General features: G+C 32.7%; 2 protein-coding genes across 2 annotated transcripts; both read left to right on the plus strand.

Annotated features, from left to right (window-relative positions):
* The first annotated feature begins 8,229 nt into the window (after nt 1-8,229).
* Nucleotides 8,230-14,123, plus strand: LOC130798423 (protein ENHANCER OF LHP1 1). Its single transcript, XM_057661401.1, has 12 exons — nt 8,230-8,586; nt 9,506-10,614; nt 10,695-10,871; nt 11,003-11,116; nt 11,313-11,417; nt 12,117-12,251; nt 12,340-12,395; nt 12,495-12,597; nt 12,676-12,792; nt 12,884-13,010; nt 13,185-13,315; nt 13,402-14,123. Exons 1-12 carry the CDS (start codon nt 8,307-8,309, stop codon nt 13,864-13,866), a joined length of 2,919 nt encoding a protein of 972 aa, XP_057517384.1. The 5' UTR covers nt 8,230-8,306; the 3' UTR covers nt 13,867-14,123.
* A 1,119-nt stretch (nt 14,124-15,242) lies between these two features.
* LOC130798426 (uncharacterized) lies at nt 15,243-17,122 on the plus strand. The gene has a single exon (XM_057661404.1). The coding sequence runs from the start codon at nt 15,358-15,360 to the stop codon at nt 16,705-16,707; it is 1,350 nt and encodes a 449-aa protein (XP_057517387.1). The 5' UTR covers nt 15,243-15,357; the 3' UTR covers nt 16,708-17,122.
* The last annotated feature ends 688 nt before the right edge of the window (nt 17,123-17,810 follow it).

The following is a 17,810-nucleotide window of genomic DNA, read 5'->3' on the forward strand; positions in this document are numbered from 1 at the left end:
CAGAAAGAACTGAGTTCTGGCAAAAATCTGATCTTGATGAATATTCTTGCATATGGTGACTGGCATTTGATGGAACTGACAATCATCATCTTGGCAGATAAGTCATATATTGGCTAGAATCCAACCATATTCTCTACTTTTTATTTCTACTCCCTTCTCATCAAATTTATACTTCCTCTGTTCTTTTTTTATCTTCCATATTACTATAACGAGTAGTTTCAAAAGTTCTCCCACTTTAGAATACTTTCTATTTTTAAAAAGTTTTTATCCCACTTTTACCCTTTAAAACCCCCATTTTCTTTTAATGTACCCATTTTCTTTAATTTATAATTATTTTCTCTCTCATACTTTCAATACAATTATTACTTCACACTACTATTTAATTAAAATAATACCCACTACAACCTCATACTTCCAATACAATCATTACTTTACACTACTATTTAATTAAAATAATAATACCCACTACAACTAAAAGATTCTATCTTCCTTAATATGTGTGAAAAACCTAAAACGGAAGATTAAAAAAGAACGGAAAAAGTATTTATTTTTACGTCCAATTTTCATTTAACGTTTACTTTTAAAACTGTCACCAAATCATACATCGCCAAAGCCATTATTTATTTGTAATGAGATTAGACATACTAGTCACTTCAAATGGTTCATTGTAATGAGTAGAGTGACCACGTCACAAAAAACTCAAAGTACTTGCATAAAAAAAGCTCTTCCTATTTAATTTGTAGGAGTATTTTTAGGAAACTCCTATTTTGATGCAATTTTATACTCCCTCCTATTCTTTTTATTGGTCTTATTTTTTATTGAGTAAAATCATTTTATTTGTCTTATTTCCTGTTTTGTTACTGATTTTTTTACTTAAATATCCTTTGTTTACACACGTAATGACCCACTTACACTACTTAAAAGATCCCAACTACCACTTTAACAATTAATCCAATCACTTAAAATATTCCAACTACGATTTTTTGGTGAACCCCGTCTATTTTTAATATCCATACCTAATTCAAATGTCCAAAGTAAAAAGTATAAGAGGGAGTAATAACAATCAACGCGCCCTTTTTAAATATTAGAGATGTTTGTATAGAGATATTTCAAAAAGTTAATTGCTTTAGCCATATAGTTTTCATTTGAACACGAATTATTGGTATAGAAGATAAATATAAGATTGAAATTTTGTTTATAGCTTTATAATACATATTTAAGAATTTGCACAAGGCTCGCCTAACTAAAGTAAGGTTATTGTTCAGACTCACTTCAATTTTTAGACTTTACTAAATTAATTTTTTCTACTTCATACTTTAAAGTTATTAATTTAATTTTTTTTAAAAGTCATAATTTTATATTTTCTTACTTCTAACACCAATTTAATTAAAGTTACATTTAATAATCTTTTAACCTTTAATAAACCTACAAAACAAATAAGAGCCATAACCTTACTCCTAGTTAACAACAATCTAATTTTTTATAATTTTTTCTTTTTATAAAAAAGTTGATCAATAAGGGAATGAAAAAGTTTCACCATTGTTGAAGAACATATAAAAATGCAGGAAGTAAATCTGAGAAAAAAATTGAAAACGGTCACATTGATTTAGCCCTAATTAATCACCTCAAACTCAAACTAATGCTATTCTTAAATCCCAAATGATAGGTAATTATAAAGCTAATGATGATATATAAATAATTTAAATTAACTTTGGGATTTGCCTCTATGGCAAATATTTTTTTTTAAAAAAAAGAAAAAGATCCCGCAGCAAAAACCAAATTTTAACATGAAAAGCATCATATTAGAAACCTTGGTCAAACAGCCACTATCTTGAATCTCTACTTTCATATGCAAGATCGATCATCTAGTATTATAATGGGAAACTAATTAATTAATTAATTAATTAGTTTATCGATTTAATTATTATTATAATTAGTGTTAATTAACACTTAAGAACACGAGGACGAGCAATCCAACAGGAAAGTAGTGGGTACTTCTAGAAATTTGTGTATAGAGAAGTAGCCAACTTTAATTAAGTCGGTTATGTTTGTCTATTCTCTAACATTAATTAATTAAGAAATTAATTATATTTTGATTAAACTCTTAAATTGTATTCACATACATGAATTAAAAATTTTTGTTACAAGTACAATCTATTAGCAAATTAAAATAAGAGTAGAAATTAAAAAGTAAGAAAAATACATAAATAAGATAAAAAGATAAGTTGAATATGTAGATAAGAATTAAATAAGTGATACTCTTGTGAGAGATCGTATTTAGATTGAACGACTTCAAAACAAAAGGCTTAAATGGTAACAATTTAAGCATATATAAAACTCGTTTTACAATGAATTTGTCTCTAAAATTTTGTAATTAAAGAAATAGTATCAGTTATGAGCATAGAAAAAATATACTTCACTCATGGGACAGACTAAAGAAATAGTCGTATAGTCGTATACCTACATGATTTTATAGAATAGCCTCGGTCCGTATGAATTGTAATCCTAAGGCTAAGAGTCTAGTTCAAAGGCAAAATGGTCCGAGACATTTTTGCGTGCAATTTTGCGCTTTTAGCTCCAAAAGACGCACATAATCAAACAAAATGGGAATATTGATTAGTCAAATTCAATAAAGTACATTGTTTTATTAAAAGTATTTTATAGGTAGTTAATTTTTAAAAAATAGAACAAATTGATATCAATAATTCAATTTTTCACTCGTTAGCGGTGAATAATCTTCATTTTAGATTATTTTGTAATAAATTAACCTTCTTTCTTAGTTTGTTGTTAGCGCATTATTAGAATGTGCTAATAGCAAATAAAAGACAAAAGTTGAATTACTATAAAATAAAGGAAAAATTACCCTGAATAATACGAACTTTCACTGATTTTCCTACAATAATACGAACTTTCAATTAACCATGAATAATTCGAACTTTGATACATATTTCCCGCTGGCATACCATTTTACCTGTTACCGATAAACTTACTCATTCCTTTTAAATTTTTTTTTTTTGGCTAATAAAACTAAGTAAGAAAAATTACCCTGAATAATACGAACTTTCACTGATTTTCCTACAATAATACGAACTTTCAATTAACTATAAATAAACTACGAACTTTGATACATATTTCCCGCTAGCATAATGAAGAAATGGGGAATTTACCGTTTCTCCAGGTAAAGAACCGGTTAAGTATGCTAGCGGGAAATATGTATCAAAGTTCGTATTATTCACTGTTAATTGAAAGTTCGTATTATTGTAGGAAAATCAGTGAAAGTTCGTATTATTCAGGGTAATTTTTCCTAAAATAAAATATCATATTGATAGCAAACTAAGGGCAAATGTTAGATTATTAAAAAGTAATCAAAAAATGGGATAATTTATACATAATGGGTGAAAGGTTAGATGATTAATATCAATTTTTTCTAAAAAATAAGACAAAAATAATTATTGTGGAGTAGTCAGTAAAATATTTTGATAAGATGAAAAAGTAAATTAACTTTATAGATATTCTAATTAAAGTAAAAATATAAGTTAAGGGCAAAAATAAAAAATAAGCAAATTTAATGTTTGAAAAAAGTAGAAATTAATTTAATGGACAAAAGAAGTATATAATTCGGTCAAAATGCATGAAAACTTTGTTGGAAATTATGCTATACATTCATTTATCATATCATCGTATTATTATATCTTATGCAATTTAATAAAAATACTGTAAAATTCTACATGATATTTTCATAGTAATTTGCCATATGGAATAATTTTACCAAAGTTAACATCAATTCATTCTTTAATATATGAGTAGTATATGCAATAATATATGTTCTCTTACATTATTTTTGAAATTCCATATGTTTTATTGAAATATTATTTTTTAATTTAAAAGCTACATAAGATTTTCAATAGAAGTGTTATATATATATATATATATATATATATATATATATATATATATATATATATATATATATATATATATATATGTATTGAAGTATTTATATTTAATTTTAAAAATATATCATCAAGAAGCAAAAGATACATGATAATCAAAGATTATTTTAAGAATGACAAATAATCATTCTGATAATATTATTGAAAGATTATTCAAATTTGTCTTAAAAAGTATGAGAATTTTAATTTATATTTATATTAATAACTAACTTTTTTCATTAAAAGCACTATATATTCTAAAATTATTTAACTATTTTATAAGAAATTTATAATGTACTGATAATTTGTAATTACATCTCAAATTAAAATTATATTTATATACACTTTTACAGTAAACAACTTTGTAGATTTTACAAATGTCTTTACTAGTATTGCAATAAAAGTTCATAATCAAAATGTCAACTTTTAGGATGTGTTTGGATATAAAAAAAAAAGAGGGAAAGGAATGGAAAAAATTTAAAGGAATGGAAAGAATTTAAAGAAATGAAAAATCCTTTGTTTGAATAACAAGATATGAGGAAAGAAATTTAGCTAGGAGGAATTTCAAGAAATTAGATAAATATTTTTTATTAAAGTCTCAATTTCTCCAAAGTAATAAATATTTTTATCCAAACATAATATTACTTTCTTTTTTCTTCCTATTTCCTCAAGATATACAAGACTGCAAGAGTCACTTTTTTTTCCTTTCTTTTCCCTTTTGCCTTCCCCTTTCTTCATTTATTTTCTTTTCAAAATTTTTATCCAAACAAAGTGTTAAAAAAATTAATACTAAAATTTGAATTTTGTTTATAGTCTCAAAATAAAATATGTTATTTGTTAACTCAAAATAATTTTTTTAATCATTAATTATTTTGCAATATCATGAGAAAGCCACTTTAATAATACGGATATTTCATGATATACCACCGAGTTTCTTCGAAATTCACCATATACCACACAAAATGTTCTAATTCACCATATACCATTGAGTTTTCGTCCGTTAGCACAGAATACCATTAATGACAACTGCCGTCAGTGTGCCGTTTGTGGTAAATTAATAATTCACCATATACCATTTACTTTATTTATTTGCATCAAATACCATTTTTTTTTAAATATAGCCGTTGGAATTATGATAAACAAAAAAAGTGTCGTACAAACCAAGTAGTTAGCATTTTGTTCAAAAACAACTTGACAATAAACACTGTTCACCAAAAAAAATGACACTAAACAATGCTAAGTAGCAGCCTTTCTCTTCCCCTTGTGTTGCCTTGTTGTGAAGAGGAAGCTACATCGCCTACATGTGCTGCCTTCTTTGGTGATACCTTTTTTGCCTTGCATGTCACTGCATTGTGGCCTAGTTCTTTGCATAGGCTACGTTTGTTATTCTTATGGCTCTTTCTTTTTTTTGCTTCATGAGCAGCTGGATAGAACTCAGCAAACCCACCATGTAATTGCTCCCTCGCTAAACTCTTCACTTTGTATAACAATCTCAACTTCACATGGATCCTGTACCTTTCCATGCACAGCCTCTGTAATGAATCAACTGGGACATCTAGGTTTGCCTCTAAGTCTTATAACAATTGTCTGCATAGCCATGCTGAAGAGACCATAGGATTCTCTTCCAGCCTCCCACAAGTTGTATACTCTCCTTCTAGCTTCTTTATGACCCAATTGACTTTGTCTCTTAGAACTGAAGCATGAATCCTCCAAGTGCAATCCCTCATCAAACACCTTGCTATGTACCTATTACTGTCAACATGGTCAACTGAAACAGAGAAGCCCTCTTGTATGCAGAAATCTCTGAATACATCTAGAAACTGTGTTTTGGTTTCAAATATCAACCAATCCTCAAGAACAATGGATCCAAATGGTAACTGAGACCAAATTTTTGCCATTTTTGTACACTTTGTCTAACACATGAGACCCATCCAAGTAATCCTCAAAGGTCTTCTCATGTATGTTATCACAAACATCTTCTTCTCTCACAATGTACTCATCCTCGCTGTCCAACTCCATATCAGAATCCTCCTCAACATCAGAAGCTTCATAATCACCATTTTCACCATCATCAGAAGGCCAAGCATCAGACTCAACGTCAATTTCTTCAACCACTCTTTGGGTTTTCTTGCCCCTAGTACTGATATGCCTCCTTGCTGCAGTTTTCTTGCCAACATCAAGGGCAAACTTAACAGTAGTGCTTCTAGGCATCCTCCACTCTTTGGGTTTAAGCCTGGTTTGTTCTTTGGATTGAGTTGGTTGCCTAGGCTGCTGTTGGGTTGACTGTGCAGGGGGTATTTTCTTCTTCTTTGGAGTAAGCTTTTTCCTTCTTGGAGGTTATTTGGTTGAGATGTGTGTGAACATGGAGGTTGTGATGGTTGAGGTTGTGAGGGTTGAGGTTGTAAATCTTTTGGAAAAACCTCATCTACTGCTAGGATAGCAAACACTTTTACATATTCAATCCCATCATCATCAACATTCAAAACAGGGACCGCTACAGCCACAGTATATGCTTGCTGGGCCAAAAATTGCTCCTCAGCTTCTGCTTCCTCTGCCATCCTTCTATTCTCTTCCTCCATTAGCCTAATATTTTCAGCCCTGTTCTTCAAAGTTTTTGCCCAACTTGCTTCTGCAGACTGAAACACAAGGGATGGTGTTTCTGTCTCTTCTATAAACACTTCAATTTCACTATTTCCTTCATTTCACTTCCATATTTTTAACATTACCCCATCATCAACTAACTCTAACTTACGATTTGTTCTAGGTTTAGTGACAAACAGGGTGAAGTATTTTGGGAGATATACGTTCTGTTTCACTGGATCCTCACATATATACTCAATCAACTCCATCAAATTGGTTTTATCAGTGTCATCCACCCTCACATCAAAAGTACCCCCCGGAGCATGAACTAACAACCACATTGTACTCATCCTAACAACAACATTTACCAACAACAAATTACATCACAATCCAAATTACAAATCGCATACAAAACAAAAACACATCACTTTAGCATAAGTCAAAATGGCATGCAACGTATCGCACTTAACCCTAACCCTAACTTAATTTTGCAAATAAATACAAAATCATAACTCGAAATGCAAATGGATAAGGATAGTAATACCTTGCGTATGCTTAATCCATCGAATTAGCAAACTTTGTGCGAGATTCAGTCAGGACCACCTGTGTTTGGGTTCTAAATCACTTCATAAACTTGCAATTCACTTTACACAAATCGATTTTAAGGATTTTAAGGATTTTTGATGGATTTTAAGGGTTCTAAATTAATGAAGACGAATACAAAGTTTCTTGAATGGAGAACAAGAAAGATGGAGGATCAAGTTTTTGAAGAAATACGTTGTGTTTGGGGAAGTCAAGCCTAACAATGGCGCCAGTTGAATGCGTAAGGGCATACTGGTAATTTACCATAAACGGCACACTGACGGCAGTTGTCACTAATGGTATTGTGTGTTAACGGACGTAAACTCAATGGTATATCACGAAATATCCGTTAATAATATGGATTTGAGTTAACCCGACCGTTTGGTTTTATTTTGAAACAATAGATAAAAGTATGGATAATGAAGAGAAAAATTTGTTTTTTAAAATTCCAACTTTTGAATGGTTATCTTTTAAAATTTTTACCTTTAAATTATTTTTTAAAACTTTTACCTTTGCTTTTATTTTTTTCTAAGGTCCAAATGATTTACAACTGTTAATCAGGTTACTTTTTTAATTTTTCATTTATTTTAAACTTTTGTTTGAAAACAAAAAAAAAAAAAATCTGATTCCCTAGTCCATCCTGTCACTTCCCTCCGCCCCTTCCCACCTTCCGCCACTTTATTTATCCACGATAGGCGGGCTATATAGCTGTGACTTTTTGATTAAATAAATTATCATAAGCTTACGCTATTATTTTCACCGAATCATTATGTATTGTGAGAATAATATTTGAAAAATTTCAACTATTTTATTATATTGAATAATTGAATATAAAATTGACAATTATCTCTGGCATCTTCAATATCAATGTTAATATATATACTCTTCATCTATCTTCACAAATCCAATTTTTTAACCGTAAGTGATCACTACGTTAATATTATAAATCTATAAAATACATTGAGTTATACTAATAATTCACCATGAAACATTTCATTTGAAAATATGTAAATATATATAAATAACCGGACAAAACAATTCTAAAACACCCAAATTTCCCCGCCAAATGTTCCCGCCAAATGTTCCTGCCAAATTAAAATCAAACTTTACCCTCCAAAAAAATCACACAATAAACATAAACCCTAACAATTCCAAATCCCCAATTCCCAATTCAGAGAACACCCTTCAGAAAGAAATTATCAGAATTAGAAGATGAAAGTGAAACCAGTAAAACTAAGAGAAGCGCACAAAAACACCAATAATGGCAAACCTTCAATTTGCTCGGTTTTGTGGGACAACAAATCAACCCATATTGCCACTTCTTCTTCATCAGATTCGTCCATTTTTATTTATGAATCTCTACTTCTTTCCACGCCTTTGAAGAATCTCCGTTACCATCAAGATGGTGTCACCGCCTTGGCTCTCAGTCCTAACTCTACTTGCCTCGCTTCCGGATCTATTGATCGTACCGTCAAACTCTACAAATTCCCAAGTTTGTCTTATTCTCCTCTCTTTTTTACAATTCTTGATTCTTATGTTTCTAGAGATTTTGTATCTGGGTCTGCTCTATTTTTTCCTTCTGGGTGTAAAATGATTTTTGGATTTGATGTATGGGTTATTATTCTGTATTGAAGTGTATATTTGGATTTAATTTTTATTCAGCTTTTGGTAAATTGTTAGAAAAGGCAGTTTAAAGTATAAGGTTATATAAGTTGATTGTGCAAGTTTCATAGATTTGCAGGTTAAAGTGTGACAATTGCATCACTATGTGTGAAATTACTGTTGATTGTTTTCTTAAATCTCGAATCAAATTAATTGGGTTTTTGGACGTTGCATTGTAATGTGGTAATTTAATATTATTTATCATTTTGTCTTGGATCGTTACGAATGTAACACAACATTATTAGCCAGTTTAGATCGATCTGTTTGCGTGCACAACGCAATGCAAACAATATTCAAGCTGATTTTTGCTGTGATTTTGATGTTGTGTGAACTGAGTGAGCTTTCTGTTATTGTGTGTTGTGGATCTGGCCCGATCTGGAATTACATGTAGCATATGTTTTTTATTTTTGTAATTCCATTTGCTCCAACTGAGACAAGATTCAATTCTTGTCATTAGGCGGCACTTTGGAAGCTTGTATAAAGTGCCAATCTTTTGCATGTAAACAAACTGGAAATAAAATGTCAAAGAAAGGGAAAATGAAAACAAAAGAAAAGTATTCAATTCCACATGAAATTTGTGATTTGACTTCCTTGCTCTACATATTAAGTAATCTGACTATCCCCAATAACCAATTACTAAAGTTTAGGATAAGCTGTAAAATATTCAGCTTGCTTATTCCACTACATCATTTTCTTGGATGATGATGATTATACTTGCCTAATCTTATTTTGTCTCAATTAAATGTCAGGTGGTGAGTTCCAAAACAATATTACCAGATTCACGTTGCCAATTCGCACCCTTGCTTTTAACAAATCCGGAAGCTTGTTAGCAGCAGCTGGTGATGATGAAGGCATTAAGCTCATCAATACTATTGATGCTACTATCGCGAGAGTTCTTAAAGGACACAAGGGATCTGTCACTAGCTTGGCTTTTGATCCAAAAAATGAGTACCTTGCTTCTCTTGATACTAAGGGGACTGTGATATTCTGGGAGCTGCTAACAGGAAACATGTTACATACTTTAAAAGGAGTGGCCCCTGATACAACTTCAGATGTGTCCATTATGAATGTACTTTGCTGGAGTCCTGATGGTGAAATATTATCTGTTCCAGGTCTGAAAAATGATGTGGTAATGTATGACAGAGATACTGCTGAAAAGCTAGGTTCACTGAGAGGTGAGCATGTCAAACCTATTTGTTTCTTGTCTTGGTCACCTAATGGAAAGTATATGGCTACATCTGGTTTAGATAACCAAGTTCTAATATGGGATTTTGGCAAGAAACAAGACATTGATCGACAAAAGTTTGATGACAGAATATGTCATATGGCATGGAAACCAACTGGTAATGCACTAGCTGTTATTGATGTAATGGGAAAGTATGGTGTTTGGGAATCTGTAATTCCTTCATCAATGAAGTCTCCAACAGAAGATGTTCCCAGTATACAGTCAAATTGCAGCAATGGACTTCTCTTATTTGATGAGGACGAACAAGAGCCAAGTATCTCTGCTAGTTTAAGTGATTTGGGGGAAGACAGTATTGGAGAATCAGTGCCTCAAAGTCGAAAAAGATTGCGGAAGTCATCTTCGTTTGAAGAAAATTTGGAAGACAACATTTATGAGGATTTGAATGTAGCTCCAAGGTTTGAATCGCATAAACGGCCTGCTAAGGTTCACAAGGATGGTTTGCATGGAGGAGACGGGAAGCCTAAAGGCGCGATCATACATAATAGTTCAAAAATGCAAGAGCCATTTCAGCCTGGTGCAACTCCTGTGCTGCCTGGAACTAAGTGTTTTCTATGCTACAATATGCTTGGAAGCGTAACCACTATGCAGCACGATGGATATTCACACATTGAGGTTAAACAATTATCTATAGTTTGATTCTCTTTTCTGTGTTCATTGTTGCAATATGACTTGAACATATTCTGTTTTTGCAGGTTGATTTTCATGACACAAGTCAAGGTCCAAGAGTTCCAGCAATGACTGATTATTTTGGTTTTACAATGGCTTCCCTAAATGAGAATGGAAGTGTTCTTGCAAATCGACAGATGGGTGAGAAGAATACGAGCACTCTCATGTATCGACCATTTAGCTGCTGGGCAAATAACAGTGAGGTGAGTTAATTGCTTCTTTTGCAATTACCTGATTATGTCATTACTGGTTTTGATTAACACCTGCAATTTCATTATATGCTAGCAAGTGGAATGTTGAAAATTTTGAAATGTCTTTTTTAAATGATGTTTAGTGGTCTATGCGGTTTGAAAACGAAGAAGTGAAAGCTGTGGCTCTTGGTACTGGATGGGTGGCCGCAGTAACTAGTGCTCAATTTCTCCGCATCTTCACTGCGGGTGGTTTGCAGGTCGGTCTTCAAAACACTAAACTTATCCTTTTGAATTACATTTTCATGTTTCACTTGGTTTCTGTCAATAAACAACATAAAACCTTAAGGTTTCCAGATGTTTGAAGTAACATTAATGTAATGTAATAGTTTTTAGAGTTAAAGAATAAATAATATTCTATACTTGTTTATATGTTTGTACTGTACTTTTCTACAGAGACATATTCTCTCCCTTGATGGACCAGTTGTCACTGCAGCAGGCTTCAAAGATGAACTTGCAGTTGTTATTCATTCTTCACAACCTCTTTCTTCTAATGATCAGGTATATAAGTACTTTTTGTTGGAAATATTTCACAAGTGAGACAAGATTCTACATCGAAAAAATAGTGGTTTGTTGACTTGCATATATATTGGGTGAGCTACTATATGGTTTTGGGAAACAATGAACCTCACCAAGTGTATGTGCAAGTCAACGCTCTTGATCCGTGGGTTAGTGGGTCCGAGCTCACGCGTGTCTTGTGTCCACACGAGTGGGTCACGTTAAGATTATGTGACGAATTGTCATGGCCTAATATGGTATCAGAGCCGAAGGTGGTTCCTGGTACGATGTGGCTCACATGCGAGGGGATTGTTGGAAATACTTCACATGTGAGACAAAATTCCACATCGATAAAATAGTGGGTTGTTGACTTGCATATATATTGAGTGAGCTAACCTTTCTACTACCATATGGTTTTGGAAAATAATGAACCTCAAGTGTATGTGCAAGTCAATGCTATTGACCCGTGGGTTTGTGGGCCAGAGCCCATGGGTGTCCTGTGTTCACACGAGTGGGCCACGGTGAATTATGTGACGAATTGTCACGGCCTAATACTTTTTATTAGTACTATTTCAAACTTCTCAGCTCATAACTATGCAAATGATACCCATGTTCTGAAAAACCAAGATGTACCGAGCTATGAGTGTGAAAAGATATGCCTAGTAATCAATGCCTGAATTAAAATTTTGTGAGCTATTTCAGATGTTAGATTTCAAAGTGTTCAACATTCGACATGGAACTCAACCCCTGAAAGGACGCCTGCCCTTGTCACCCGGTTCATCATTAGAATGGTTTGGGTTCAGTGAGGAAGGCCGATTAGCTTCTTATGATTCTAAGGTATGTCCTACCAGGCTCAAGTTTATTGGAAGCCTTTTGCTTTTTACTCCAATCGTCCTAAAAAGCTCATGATATGTAAAATTTGCAGGGCATGCTAAGGGTTTACTCAGATCAGTTTGGTGGGAGTTGGCTTCCTCTATTTAGGTCTGATATCCATACTTGATAGTTCAGTTCTTTTCTTTCGTTTTTCTTTGATGCTTGTTCTCATTGTCTAATCTTAACAACGGCAATCTGATTTGGCAGTGCCAGCAAAGTAAAGAAACCAGATGAAAACTACTGGGTGGTTGGTTTAAATGCTGAGAAGTTGTTTTGCATTGTATGCAAGTCTCCTGATTTATATCCCAAGGTACAACGGAGAAGATGCTTTATAACTTGAGAGGCTTCCCATTTTCCTATTGCTTACGTAAATTTTCACTCTGTACAGGTGTCATCCAAACCAGTCCTCTCACTTCTCGATCTTTCATTTCCTCTTGCATCTTCTGATCTCGGAGCAGAAAATCTCGAAAAAGAATTCATCTTCAGGAACACTCGCCTTTCACAGGTTTGCTTTTTACTGACTTCATTCGGCACATCCTACACATATTGTTCAAGCACAATTAGTAGGTAGTTTAGCCTATTTTTTCTTCTTTCAGATTCATAAAACAATGGATGAAACAGAAGCTGCTGGTATGGATTGCACTACACTCGACGATGAAGCTTTTGATATGGAAACAGCACTCGATAGGTGCATCTTGAGGCTTATTGCATCGTGCTGCAATGGTATGATACAATCAATTTCTGATATATAACATCCCTTTGTCATTTAATAAAAGTATACAATAACTTTTTTGTTCCCAAATTCTGATCATAGCTCCTATGGGCGGGTCACTTTGGGTTTTGATTATGATGATACAATAACTTATTGTTAATTGTCCTTTGTTCTCAATTCATTAGGTGATAAGCTAGTAAGAGCTACAGAACTTGTCAAACTTCTATCAATGGAAAAGTCAGTAAGAGGAGCCATAAAACTAGCTAGTACTTTGAAGCTACCGAACTTAGCAGAAAGGTTCAGCAGCATTTTGGAGGTATGCTTAAACTTCAATCTTCTCGAACTGTAAATTCGATGTATAAAATCACCAACATAAGTCCTAATCTGCGTCATTTCTCTCAGGAACAATTTCTCAATGACACAACCAAGAACACAGTGCAGTCTCATCCTAACTCGGTTCCTGCTACGTCTACAAAAGTCGACACCATCGACAAGTCTTTCATATCTCCAAACACCTTAACTGAAAAGTCCATCAGCAGAAATAAAACATTGAGCAATAACTTAAGTTCAAGCCTAACCAACGAGCCATCGGAACCTATCACTCCTTCACCCACCCCGAAATTTACAGCCCCCATCTTCCCTAAGAAAAAGCTTCAAGGAAGCAACTTTCATAAGGAGAAAACAGAACCCAACAAGCTGGTTGCAGTTAATGATAGTTCAATGAAGCAAAATGATGGTACATATTTAACAAAAGAAGTAAAATTTTTAGGTGCTTCTAATCCATTTGCTAAATCAGCAAAACTATCAACTGTTCCTGAGAAATCCTCATTACTGGATTCCATCAAGAAGATGAAGACACTCACCTAAATGCAGCAACTTTTCTTTTGTGTTGGATAAATTCTAAAATGTATCTAATTCAATTCTTATTATAGCTTCGCTTGTGAGTGTTGGTTGCTCATTGTGGGTCCCAATTCTCAATAAAGGAGGAGAGTAAGTGGTATGTTTGTGACAACCAATTTAGTAAAATTAGTCATATACTAAGATCATGAAACGAAAAATCAATTTTCTAGCAGATTTATATCTTTTAGAATTAATATTTTGATATTATTGTTTTAGATGATTTTTACTTAGCAAATAATTATATTGATTTTTGCTACTACTTAATCTTCCACTTGAAAGTGATGGAACAGCTGAAATCAGTTAAATTATGCCTAATCTTTGATTAATTATAAATTAATCTTCATTAGCATTGATAATCAATGCAGGTAGGTATATGTCTAAAAAATTTGACTGCACAACCTTACTTGATTAGAACCAGCTTCTAGAGGCAGGTTAGGTATTTCAGTTTTATTTTTGGTTAGGATTGGTTGTGTTTGGGTTTTGTTTAGTGAATATTTATTATTTAGGTCTAAATTGGTTAGTTTGTGTTGAAGTAAGTTGGGTCAAGTTATTGTGGATCATGGTCCATTTGATTGAGTTATAATTTATAAGTTGATCACAAATTAGTAAAATAAAAATGATGTTTTTGAATGACATCGATGCAGGAATAAGTAAATGTATTTTTGTCAAATTTGAAGGAATTTTATTAATTTTGTTGGAAAATAGAAGGTGAAAAATATTTAAGATTTGTTTGTATTTAGTAGTATGAACTCAACTAGTTGTTTTGAATGTAAATCAAGAAATTTTAATAGAATAATACACAATTTTATTTTGAGTTGTACTTGATTTTTTTTGTTTTCATAATATTTACTTAATGAAATAGGTTGGGAGTTGAGATTTGAGATTTGAGATTTGAGAATTATTCCAGATTGAGTAACTATTTTTTAGATAAATTTTTACTAATTAGATGAAAATCTAAATTCCTATTTAACAAATAAGAACCAAAAATGTGAATCTTAAAAAAATGAGAAAAAATCAAAATAAGTGTAATGTATAATGCACAATCTTTTAAATCAATTAAGATAATAGAAAAAATAAATAATAATAATAATAATAATAATAATAATAATAATAAATAAATAGCTAGTAAGCCCAACCCATTAAAACGTAATGACTATTGTCTTATTTACATTATTTTTAATGTCTACTTACCATATTTTTAATGTCTATTTACATTATTTTTAATGTCTATTTACAATATTAAAAAATATATAATAAACCGGTTCAATTAAAAGATTCGTAAGAATTTCTAAAAATAAAAGAAAGAAAGATACGTAGAAACTGCTCAAGGCCAATCCCGTCATTTTCGTTTCCTATAAGAATATGATGTCTTCATTTTCCCAATTAATTTTCCCGATTTATTTTCTCCTTTTGGTTGTTCATTTTCGCCATTCTTAAAGATTCTGTAATCCCTCATCAATGGCGGAGGTTTCTTTCCTCCCTTTCCCTGATGAAGACCATGATTTTTTTATTGAAAAAGATTTACACTGCGATGAAATTTCCACTCTCGATTCCTATTCCACACCCTATTGCTATTCTCTCTCTCGATCCCTCGATATCGACGCAGATGAAATCTTTTCGTCAAATTCATCAACTAATGGATCTAATTTCACTGACGACGTCGTTGTTGATCGAATTAATCAGGTAAATTTTGTTATGAATTTGCTTCATCAACGCGTTGAACAATCTCATGTTGTTAATGTGGATAATGATTTTTTTTCGGATGATATTACTGATTTGAATTTCGCAATGATTGAAGAGAATTATAATGTGGGTGCTAACGGTTTGGACGTTGATTTAAATTTAGGGTTAGGGTTAGGGTTAGAAGAGAATGATATTGACGATTGTAATTGTGGTGGCGTTGTTTTTTCTGATTGTGGGGATGAGTTTTACGTGTCTAGGAGAGAAACTGGCAGTAGAAACGGTAATCCCATTCCAATTACCACTAGTAATTCTTCTAGGTTCGGTGGGTTGATGTGGGTTGATGTCGATTCAGATTCAGATGAGGACAACGATGAGGCAAATCAGTTTTTCGGACTTCATTTGAATTCAGAGGAGGATGAAGATTATGGGATTGATAATATCAATGATGATGACTTGAGTATCCCATTACATTGGGATTCCTTCCAATTGGATGAGGATGATCATCATGGTGGAGTCAATAACGATTTTGAGTGGGAGGAGGTGTATGATGGAGTTGATGAAAGGGAGGTTTTGAGTATTGTGGCTGATCCTCATGATCATGATTCTATTTCAATTTTACCCATTTCGGGGCCGGAGGAAGATGAAATTGGAGAAAGAGGGAGAGTATTGGGGAATTTGGAATGGGAGGTGTTGTTAAACAGTAATGGTTTTATAAGAAATCATGAGACTATGGATTATGACAATGATTTAGTTGATTTCTTTGGTGATCATGATGATATCCTTAATGCGGCCGAGCATGAGTTGATGTTTGGACAGTTTGGAGAGAGTGAAAACACACACGTTGGTCGCCCCCCTGCTTCGAAATATGTTGTTGAGAACCTCCCCTCGGTGGTGACAACGAAAGAGGATGTAGTCGACGAGAAAGCACTTTGTGCTGTTTGTAAAGATCAGATTGAAGTTGGAGAGGTTGGAAGGCAATTGCCTTGTTCACATCGGTATCATGGCGATTGCATCGTCCCTTGGCTTCGAATAAGGAACACCTGTCCTGTATGTCGGTATGAATTGCCTACCGATGACCCTGAATACGAGCAACGGAAGGTCCAGAGTGCAGCCCGTAGCGTGTGATTCGCCAGATGAGCATTCAACACAGTTTTTGAGCACTCTTTCTCTGTGATTACCTTAAACTTATTCTAATTTGTTTAAGTGTGTTTAAGAGTTTTTGGCATTAGATTTTAGTGTCTTGATTTTGTATGTTACTTGCAGGTACTCATATACTTAATTTTATTTGCACCCTTTTTCCTTTTTAGTTAGGAAATGCTAAATTATGCTGCCATAAGTTTATTAAGAATTAGCATTGGAACTGTGATGTACCACTTATTTGATGTTAGAGGAGTTATTGGAAACATGTAAATAGCTATGTAGTAGCCATTGATTTTTCGTTATTGCTTAAACAGAACATGATTATAGAAGACGGAGAAGGTTGGTATGAATTTGTTGTTGGGATTAAATGATAAATTCCATTGCATATTTTGATAATAAATTCCATTGCATATTTTGGGATTACATAATTAACGAATGATTTGTTTGGTAACAAATGCATAATGGAAAGCACTACTGCCTATAATATTACCTTTATAGGATATATTGATCATATTGCATTATAGCTATATATGCACATAATGGTGTATTTCATAGGAAAGCTTTTTCCTAAAAGCATGATCTTGTGTTGGAAACTTCTCTAATTTTGCATATCATGACCTTTATTATTTCTATGCCCCTTTGAATTTGATATAATACGCATTTGGTAGTGATAGCTCGTTGGACATAATGTAATGAATTCAAAGGGACAAAGAAAATATTCGTTTAGTATGAAGAATTTCAACTTTTAGCCCTTGTTTTCCATTAATGTAACTCGAGGACATTTATTAATTTTTATATTATACAGTTTTTATGAGCGGGATATATTGGATATAATAATGATGTTTATAACACTTGTTCTAGCCTAAGGAATTTATTTACAATTGATGTATTTGTATTCTCACTGTGTGCGCTTCCTAGGAACAAAAGCTGCAATAGCATATAGAGTAGCAGTAAATGTGTGTTAAGAGGATTTTGATGAATTGAAATGAAATATTTGTTATTTGGATAATGGGATTGGAAAGGATTTGAAAGGATTACATGAATAATTTTGGTTAAGGTAACAATTAATATAAAGGTGGAAAATTTTA

This window comes from Amaranthus tricolor, chromosome 13 (assembly GCF_026212465.1).
Source record: "Amaranthus tricolor cultivar Red isolate AtriRed21 chromosome 13, ASM2621246v1, whole genome shotgun sequence".
NCBI lineage: Eukaryota > Viridiplantae > Streptophyta > Magnoliopsida > Caryophyllales > Amaranthaceae > Amaranthus > Amaranthus tricolor.

What these genes read in the sequence shown, in the direction of transcription:
- LOC130798423 (XM_057661401.1), top strand. Translation starts at nt 8,307, where the DNA reads ATGAAAGTGAAACCAGTAAAACTAAGAGAAGCGCACAAAAACACCAAT. An exon ending in CAAACTCTACAAATTCCCAA is followed by an intron (nt 8,587 to 9,505) that starts GTTTGTCTTATT and finishes ATTAAATGTCAG; the next exon opens with GTGGTGAGTTCCAAAACAAT. An exon ending in GCTGGGCAAATAACAGTGAG is followed by an intron (nt 10,872 to 11,002) that starts GTGAGTTAATTG and finishes AATGATGTTTAG; the next exon opens with TGGTCTATGCGGTTTGAAAA.
- LOC130798426 (XM_057661404.1), top strand. Translation starts at nt 15,358, where the DNA reads ATGGCGGAGGTTTCTTTCCTCCCTTTCCCTGATGAAGACCATGATTTT.